Raw genomic sequence first — 10072 nt, forward strand, 5'->3', positions numbered from 1 at the left:
GTGTTTAACAAATAAACGTATATTCTTACCTCTCGTCTCGCCTCCCTGCTTTATGTTACAGCCCACGAGCCGGGTTGTAACACTGGTCTCTTCAGTGGACCACTGAAACTCTTGTTAAGTTTCTCCATCGTTGTGTACAAACTGGATAAAACACTGGCTTTTTGTTGTTGTTCAGGAGTTGATCCCGCCCCTGCCCCCGCCTCGACGTAAGCGTGACGTATGCGGTGCTTTTGCTCTAGCTGGAAAAAATGTTGGTGCTTGAAACGAACCGGATTCCGGAGCTAAGAGGCTGCTCCGCTGCGGTGTGAACAGGAACACCCGGTGCTTTTCAAGCTCCAGCTCCGAACCGGCCCTGAAACACCGTTGGTGTGAATGAGGTATACTTCTTATTCTTTATTAGGATCCCCATTAGCACTAGCATGAGCATTGGCTATTCTTCCTGGGGTCCTCACACACACAGAACATACATAAAACAAAACAAAACAGCTCATAATTTAATGCATTTACAGTGCTATATGAAGTGAAAACTAAAATGGTCATCCAATGTTAGTTATCAAAACAAAAAACGAAATAATAATTGCACATAATAATACATACATACCCACAGGCACAGTTCAATTACACTTTATAATACTGAGATAATTGTTTTGCAACCTTTTGAAATGCACTTGAGATGAACTAACCCGAGGTGTTGACCATGTACTTCCACTTCACCACGTAGGCGTCTCCCTCGTGGAACTGGCCGATGCTCTGGCGTGGCAGGCGGCTGTAGTCGAACTCCAGGATGTGCCAGACGTCCACCGAGGCCGTGGTGATCTCCTGAATCCTCATGTGGTCCTCCGTCTCCACCGGGCCGTGGCCGCGTCCCACATTCGTCCCGTCTACGATGGTGGAGATGGACGTCTCGAGGACGGGGAGCATCAGGGTGGCGTCGTAAGGCCGGCACTCTCGCCCCTGGGCCTCCTGGGAGAGAACAGGGGGGAAAGGTAACAGATAGGATCCATTACGAAAGTACATTTTAGGACGAAATCATTATAACACACATCGATCCTTCGGGGACAGAGCTTTTAGTGTGTGTATATCCGCAACTCTTGATGCCTCAAAAAGGGTCCTCAAGTCCCATCTATTTGCCAAGGCTTTGGGCCCCTAATTTATTTGCTGTTTTGTCTGTCCGACTGTTTGTCTGACTGTTTGTCTGTCTGACTCTCTGTCTGACTGTTTGTCCCTCTGTTTGTCCGTCTGTTTGTCCGTCTGTCTGACTGACTGTTTGTCTGTCTGACTGTTTGTCTGACTGTTTGTCTGACTGTTTGTCTGTCTGACTCTCTGTCTGACTCTCTGTCTGACTGTTTGTCTGACTGTTTGTCTGACTGTTTGTCTGACTGTTTGTCTGACTGACTCTCTGTCTGACTCTCTGTCTGACTGTTTGTCCGTCTGTCTGACTGACTGTTTGTCTGTCTGATTGTTTGTCTGACTGTTTGTCTGTCTGTCTGTCTGTCTAACTGACTGACTGACTGACTGTTTGTCTGTCTGACTGTTTGTCTGACTGTTTGTCTGTCTGTCTGTCTGTCTGTCTGTCTAACTGACTGACTGACTGTTTGTCTGTCTGACTGTTTGTCTGTCTGTCTGTCTGTCTGTCTGTCTGTCTGTCTGTCTGTCTGTCTGTCTGGCTGGCTGACTGTTTGTCTGTCTGACTGTTTGTCTGTCTTTCTGTCTGTCTGACTGCTTGTCTGTCTGTTTTGTCTGTCTGTCTGTCTGTCTGTCTGACTGTTTGTCTGACTGTTTTGTCTGTCTGACTGTTTGTCTGTGTGTCTGTCTGTCTGACTGTTTGTCTGTGTGTCTGTCTGTCTGACTGTTTGTCTGACTGTTTTTCTGATACGTTTTTTATGATTTTATTGGTTTGTATACACATATAATATTTTTACATTTTCTTTTATCAATATCATTTAAAATGTGTTATTCATTACTCATTACTCATGTTGTGTATACTGGGATTATCCCTTGTTATTGAAACAAAACAAGAAGTAGAATAAGTAGGGGGTAAAGATAACAGATAGGATTTATTCACGAAAGTACATTTTAGGACGGTATAAATATACCTTTCAGAGAGTTTTTATTTATTATTTTCATTATGTTTGTATTTGTATATACTTTTTAATATTTATTAATATTATTTTTAATGATTCTATTTGTTTGTATTCCATTTATTTATATACATATAATATTTGTACATTTTCTGTTATCGCTATGATTTAAAATCCAAGTGTCTTATTGTTGCCTGTAATGTGTTATTCATTATCCATGTTATTGATTGTATGTTTATGTTGTGTATACTGGCATTATCCCTTGTTAGTGGAACAAAACAGGAAGTAGAATAAGATGTTTTTAATACCATTTTAGTTTTCTATTGATTACTCATGAACGATGTATCCTCTATGATGCTTTGAATGGCATCCACTACAAAGACATATGGTCTGTATTCCTATTGCCCAGTGTGTAACCAACTGTTCCTGGCAACATGAACTGATGAGCCGCAGTAAACAGATGAAGAGATAGAGCTAACATATGACGACTCTCTGCTGTGTGTGACCAGTGTGAATAATGCAATCCTCATGGGATAAGAGTCAGATGTTCACCTTCTGCTCAGGTACGATCTCTCCGCCTCCTTCCTTTGGTGTCGGCGACTTTGCTTCAGTCCAGTCCATAAACTTCTCCTTGAACAAGATGGTCTCGTTGTGCTCTGTCAGCCTGCCGAATACCGCCCAATCAGGACGGCCCTGGCCCTTCCTGTCAGCCACACACACAAAGACAAGGAGAAGGGATGTCAAGATTACACTGTGAGCTTTGCTATATCAACAGAGCTTCAATTACATTAAAGTCCTTATCTTGCGTAATTTACTGTAGCTGAAAGATCATAGAACTGTTTCAAAATGCATTAACTTGTTGGGTCTTATTCCAGTAACACGTGATATAGATCGAATATCGTTTCCTATTTGCTGTAAATCACTTGTTAATATCGGGAAAATGGGTCAAATTCAGAGGTATCCAGAAAAGTCTGGATTCAAACTTGCCGCTGCTTGGTGCTGTGTCATGACGTCACGTGTGGTTCCGCGAATCCTGGTGAGTTCAGCCCGTCCCAGCATCACACAGTGTAGCATTGCTGGTATAGCCGCATGTCAACTTTGTGTATCAGTGTTTATCTCCGAGTTTGTCTTGTTTTTTCCGGATCATGGTGAAGAGGTGTGTCGTTGGCGGGTGTAGCAACACCAATCGGGATGGTTTTACCGTTCATTTGTTCCCGAAAGAGAAGGCCGGTGGTGCACATTCGCGTTTTGCTGGCTCGAACCTATACGGTTCTAGGCCTCTTATTTCTGGTGTAAAAGAGAGAGAGATCGTTCAGATTCATCATCACTGCTCGCATCGTCCACACCAAATAATTGTTCTGTCAAATTGTGCCAAATACCCGCGCTATTAGCTTTTTCTGATGCGTAAACATCAACAATATTTGACGCCATTTTTCGTTGTGAACTCTCGCTGGCTGAGCGCATTGGCTGTCGATCCGGACGGCAGCAGGGAGCCAGACAGCGGCAGCCGGGAACCACACGTGACGTCACGAAATTGCCTGCTTCCAGAAGCAAAGTTTTTTTATTGGACCTAATATTTTTCCTTTTTTTACATATTATTCAGTATGAAATAAAGAAACATACATTGACTATCTGTTGCATACACCCCCCAGAAATCAACTGCCAAAAAAAGTTTTTCATGTAAGATAAGGACTTTAAGCTCATTGAATTATTGTGAGTGTGAATATGCAGGTGTAGTTATGAACAGGTACAAGAGTGTTTTTATGCCTCTTAGGTTTTTTAGGTTATAGTAAATATATTGTAGCGATGACGGACGTAATACAAATGTGTTTGTGAGTGTGTGTACTTGTAATAGTCATGTTATGGGGACAAAAAAGCATTTAGCAGTCATATCAAAGGGATTCATTTGAAATGTACTTATACTGGTGGCTTAAGATTAAATAAAGCTAAAATAAAAAGCTAGCCTTTGCCTTGGCTGCTGTCATGTTTGAATATGTTTTGAGTAAAGCAAACAACATAAAGATTTCTGTGATAATGTGCATAGTGACGAACAATTAGTTTGTAACCCTATGCATCTTGTAAACAGTTGTGTTTATATTTTATATATTATTTTTTGAAGTTACTCGCTTCCAAACAAATGTTCCAAAATTAACCTCAAATAAAAATTCTGTGTAGTTGCTTTACTTATATTTGGAATAGGTTCAGGTTACAGTCATCCTTCAGAAAATGAAACAAGTCAATTGAATGTGGCTGCAAGTGATAACAAGGTGTGTGTGTGTGTGTGTGTGTGTGTGTGTGTGTGTGTGTGTGTGTGTGTGTGTGTGTGTGTGTGTGTGTGTGTGTGTGTGTGTGTGTGTCACCTGGGTATGAGTGTGTTGCAGCCCCCGGGGTCCAGCGGGTTGACGTCACAGCAGGTGTAGTCAAACGTCCCGTTCCAGAGGTGTTTGGCGAGCTGGAAGGCGACCTTCCTCTGAGCCAGAGTCACCTCTTTACCGTGCCACACGTACACCTCACTGCCGAAGTCAAACACCAACACCTGCAGCGTGTAAACAACAACAACAAACACAAGAAGAAAGCATGAGTGAGTTTTATTTTGTTATTCCATGTATGCCTCTTCAAGCTAAATGTGTACAGGGCTAATGAATATCTAGGTCCCCTATAGTGTTTAAAACCCATTTATTTGTGTATGTAAGACCAAATGGAGAATAATTAACATAAACAAATAGTACAATGGAAAATAAAAATCTTAACTTGGGAAAATACAGACAGCATTTAACATAAAAACACGTATTACATCAAACGGCACTAATATGCCAATAGATTTAAAAGGCCGTAACATGTCCCATCATTAATATGCAGAGCACTGATTGGTGTTAGCCCCGCTGTCCTGAACTCATTTCATTCAGCTTCATCAGTGCACAGATGGATGCAGGACGTGCTCGCCATGACACCTGCTGTTGCTAAGCGACAAAATAAAACCCAGCTCGAAGCATAAACTATTGATTTTCAGAGCTTGGTCCTCTAGAGGAAAAAGTCACCATGTCATTATAACATAACAGGATGTAAAGATGTGAGAGCTCTTGTTTTGATGCTGCGCTACATTCTTGTTTTCAGTTAATAGGCTTTATAACTAGGTTTAAGTACAAACACCACGCCTCAAACACATCCAATTTCCGCACACCAAGGCGTTTAATCTCCCCTGATCTGTTTACTTCCTTTTTGATTCAGTTTTCACATCCCTCAAACTCTCTCCCTCTAATCTCTCTTTTGTTTGAAAACAGGAACCACTGGGGGCACAATCTTAATCAGATTACATCCTCCCATCTTCCCACCTTCAGCTGACACTCATCACTCTCTTCATCCATCTGTCCACGACTCATCATCATCATTGTGGCTCTCCTACAACTTCTATTTGAAATGAACTCTCGTAAACCCATATCCTTATAGAGTTTCGCAGTGATGACGTATTTTTGTAGGCCGACCTGGAATTTAGCTACGCAACGGCGCCCTCGATTAAAAACAATGGGATTATTCCATTGCCTTTTGGAGCACAAATTAAGATCTGTGGCACATTTATGATACTTAAATGTTTTGTTCAGCAGGACAATCTCCACATATTAACATAACTTCTATAATAGTTAAAGCGTGAATGCAAACAAATGGAGGGAATAGTTCATGTTAGACTATAATATAACTAGATCACACTCGCATGACTTCACGTCACCACCGCTAAGCTAAAGGCGGCTAATGTTGAGCCTGATGATGTTTAGTAGTAACATTTAGCCACTTGTTAGCAACTGTTGTTAACCACAGACCTTATTTCAGTAATATAACCAAAAGCAAGTTAAAAAAACTGTTATTCTGCTTTTTATCATGTTTTATTATTGTACTCCCATTGTGTTAGTCTATATTGTATTTATTCCCTGGACAGCACTTTGGTCAACTGAGGTTGTTTTGAAATGTGCTACATAAATTACATTACATTGCATTTAGCTGACACTTTTATCCAAAGCGACTAACAATAAGTGCATTCAACCAAGAAGAAAACAGAATCATATAAGTACATCAGGTTTCATAGAGCCAAACATTTCAAGCGCTACTCAACAGGCTTTAGATAAGCCAGTCCTGTGTTAGTATATAAGTGCTTTGTTAGTCATTGTATTGCTCGAAGTGGAGTCGAAAGAGATGAGTTTTTGAATAAAGATTGAGATTTACTTTGAATCAAGGGATTGATCAAATAATGTCCAGGTTTCAGGACTCATTCCTGCACCTCTCTTTTGACTACTATCTAACCCAGGTTGAAAACACTGACCTCCTTGGCGGCCAGCAGAGAGCTGCGAGGGACCTTCCCCCACTCTTCATCATCAGGAACCAGCTTGTCGTCCAGCAGTCTGAAGATGCAGTTTGTTTCTACAATGGCATTCTCAAACTGCTCATCTTCCTCTGGTGGACCGGCCGCTATAAGCACAATCAGAAAGACATCTCAGTGTGCATGCATCGGAAAGGGTTGGCAGGGTATCTGTCCAATTCATAGTATAAGGAGAACTAGATACAGCGTTGAAGAAGGGATCCATCCATTACTATGGAAGTTGCTCAGTGGCACATGAAGCCAAAATGTCTGGGAGTGGAAAAATAACTCTGGATTCTGCTTTTACCACATTTTAGAACTTAAAGGCCCTAATGATTTAAATCAGGGCTATAAAAGTGTTTATTCTGGGTCGTTTATTTGACAACATTTATTTTTTAAAATGATTTACTGACATCTTTTTCCCATTGTAAGTCAATGGGAAAAGTGTTTTTGGGCCCCAATAACGACACATGACTGAAACTGAAGTTGTAGTATCACCCTTTGGCCACTACAACTACTACTGTGTGTGAAAACTGTGTGTATTACTGGACATAAAATACACACTGCTTTCACACACACATGTAAATATATCTAATATGTATATATAACCGAATATATATATATGTTCATTTTAATTCATTTCTTATTTTATAGTTATTTTATCATTTTTATGTTGGATTTTATCTTTAATTGTATTAATCTTTGTGAATCTGTGCTGTCCTGTTTTCCATCCTTACCCTGTTGCTGTTAGACTACTGAATTTCCCCACAGGGATTAATAAAGGTCCATTTTATCTTATCTTATTTTACAACAATATACTCCCGGCTCACTTTAAGAAAATGCAAATGGCTTGCTAGTAGGGATGGGTACCGAGCCCCGGTATTAAACGGGCCCCGGGGCTGAATTATTAAAGACCGTGGTACCGTTAAGCTCCGACGTTATCGGTCTTTTTATCGGTACTGGAGACATGTAAAAAATGTATTATTGCTACATAAACATTAAATTGCAGTTTTAGTGTCGCCAACTCCCTTTCTAATATGCAAAAAGACTGCAAAATGCATCAATGATTATTTTTAGTTTTTTCGATCTCTCCCCCGCCTGCTTGCGAGGGGGCGGGGCAGTTTACACACACGCGGCTGCTACATGCAGCAACATACACACACACGGAGGAGATGGCCGAGAGAACACGCTCCGAGGTTTGGTTAAACTTTACCCGTCTCGATGTGGACAATGCTCGTTACCAAAAGTGCAATAAGAGTTTAGCATGTAAGGGCGGTAACACGAGCAATTTGTCTCAACATTTAGCAAAAGTGCTCCACATCCAGACGGAGGAATGCACCGGGTTCGACTGTCTTTCTAGCAGCTCTGTAGCCCCATCCACGAGGAACATTTCCACGTCAGGTGTTATGTATGCCTCAATCTTCCTCCAGAAGGACCGATAGGCGCTTTGCAGCACACCTGTATGCCCCACCTGTGTTGCTCTGTATTTATGCAGTAAATACTTGTTTTTTGTTTGTTTTTTTTTAAATAAAAAGCAATGTTAGTTTTGTTCACAATTTGTTTAGTTAGTTTACCTTATTTTTCTCCAAAAGAACCGATAAGAGTACCGTTAAAGGACCGGATCGATAAGCAGTATCGATAAAAGTAGTAGTACCGTTAAAACCTTAACGATACCCATCCCTAACTGTGTGTATTACTGGACATAAAATACAGACTGCTTTGACACACACATGTAAATATATCTACTATGTATATATAACCGAATATGTATATATGTTCATTTGAATTCATTTCTTATTTTATAGTTACTTTATCATTTTTATGTTGGATTTTATCTTTGATTGTATTAATCTTTGTGAATCTGTGCTGTCCTGTTTTTCATTCTCACCTGTTGCTGTTAAACCACTGAATTTCCGCACGGGGATTAATAAAGGTCCATCTTATCTTATCTTATCTTACAACAATATACTTTAACTCTCGGCTCACTTTAAGAAAATGAAAAATGGCTTGCTAGACATATTGAGAGCAACAACTTGACACTTCTTGTGCAATCTGATCATTAAAGGCTCATGTCTTACGTTGGTAGGCGGTCTGTCCTCCGAGGACGGTCCAGAACTGCTGGGCCTCTGCAACCTGAGGGTTGGCTGCTTCCTCGATGGTCAGCACCTGGACCGCCCTGCAGCCCATGTCCTTCTTCGTCTGGATGAAGGTGGCCATATCTTTCGCCTGCAGACAGGAAACCAAGATGTTTAGTTAGCGACAGAGACAGTGGTGATTTCTGTTTGCTGTGTGCCAGATTCTGCGTCACATGTATCCACACATTCGGACAAAAGGTACGATTTAACAACTGGGTCAGATACTGAGGACAAAGTGATGATGCTTTAAATAGACTTTGCTGAATCGTGATCAAATGATTAACAACACTGAGCAAGGAGGAGTTTATTACAAAGCGTCTGTCTAGACACATCTCCTCTGGGGAAATGAAAGAGATGTAGCCAGGAGGAGCGTGTTTGAAAAGAAGGATGGCCTATGTGCCAAGTGAGTGTTAGTGTGTGTGTTAGTGGAAATGAGAGGCAGAATTTTTTATGACTCATCTTTGTCTAAACACTAAAACCCAGTAGCATTGATTCTAGACGTCCAAACTAATACTCTTTCTAAGTCTAAGGCACCGTAATGATTATTAATGAAAGATATAATAACGTTTTAGCGCCCACCTTCGACTTCTCGATAACGTTTGAGAACTCTCCGATCCAGACGAAGCAGTGATCTGGAGTGACCAACAGGAAGCAGTCGCCGCTGTTCAGCGATGAGGCTCTGGGCTCCACTAATCTGGTCTGAATGTGACGACGACCTGGAAAAAAAAGTCATACCTTTCAGTTCCTTTACAGAATATAATCTCTGACACATTATGAACATGAACACATGTAGTGAAAAAGGCAAAGACGCATTTTTGAAGGAAAGTTTTCTGGAAATACATTCATTTGCTTTTTGGATTCTTTCAGTTTGGTAACTAGACTTCAGTATGGATTTGTATGGACATGTCACAGTTAAGAGCCAAAGTCCATCTCCCTCTCTTTTTTCTGAACAACATTTTATGTTAAATATTGCAGTACAATTATTTAATTGGTCCTTTTATTTGAAATCCAACTTAAACTTCTAATGTATTTATTGTATTTTTCTATTGCAAATTCCTTCTTTAATTTTTTCTTTATATATAAACATTTGTATTTATTTTGTTCGCTGAAAATCTTAGGTCACAGGCTTTTCCAACAGTGCAACACAATAATACAGAAAAACAGAAAAAAATATCGTGCAAGTAAATATTAAAAAGTAAATACAAAAAGAAGAGTTGTTGAGAAGTAGTGAAATAAGAGTCTATATGCAAGCTATTGGAATCATAAATTAGATAAATAGATAGATAATTACTAAGTAGTAGATGAATGTTATCCCAATAGAAACCAATTATCCCGGAAAACATTTTTTTCAATGTATTCTGATTGAAGCCTGAAAGTGATATATTAGTTTGTTACCTTTGAGCTGCATCAGCATGAGGTTCTTGTACGGCACGGCGCTGTTGTTGGACATCTGCTCGGAGATGTTGACGCTGCGCAGACTCACGCTGCTGAAGTTTTCTTTACTAGCC

The 10072-nt window shown here is 40.3% G+C and overlaps 1 protein-coding gene across 1 annotated transcript in view; it reads right to left on the minus strand.

Annotated features, from left to right (window-relative positions):
* Positions 1–678: 678 nt before the first annotated feature.
* LOC104940914 (supervillin-like) overlaps positions 679–10072 on the minus strand; it is a 12648-nt gene continuing 3254 nt past the window's right edge. The window contains exons 6-12 of the mRNA XM_010765926.1: positions 9960–10066; positions 9144–9280; positions 8508–8655; positions 6394–6539; positions 4442–4617; positions 2634–2784; positions 679–963 (exon numbers count right to left, since the gene is read on the minus strand). Of these exons, the coding sequence (XP_010764228.1) occupies positions 679–963; positions 2634–2784; positions 4442–4617; positions 6394–6539; positions 8508–8655; positions 9144–9280; positions 9960–10066 (1150 nt within the window). The remainder of the gene's footprint in view (positions 964–2633; positions 2785–4441; positions 4618–6393; positions 6540–8507; positions 8656–9143; positions 9281–9959; positions 10067–10072) is intronic.

The sequence above is a fragment of the Notothenia coriiceps genome, unplaced genomic scaffold (genome assembly GCF_000735185.1).
Source record: "Notothenia coriiceps isolate Sejong01 unplaced genomic scaffold, NC01 NC01_scaffold00002826, whole genome shotgun sequence".
Lineage (NCBI taxonomy): Eukaryota > Metazoa > Chordata > Actinopteri > Perciformes > Nototheniidae > Notothenia > Notothenia coriiceps.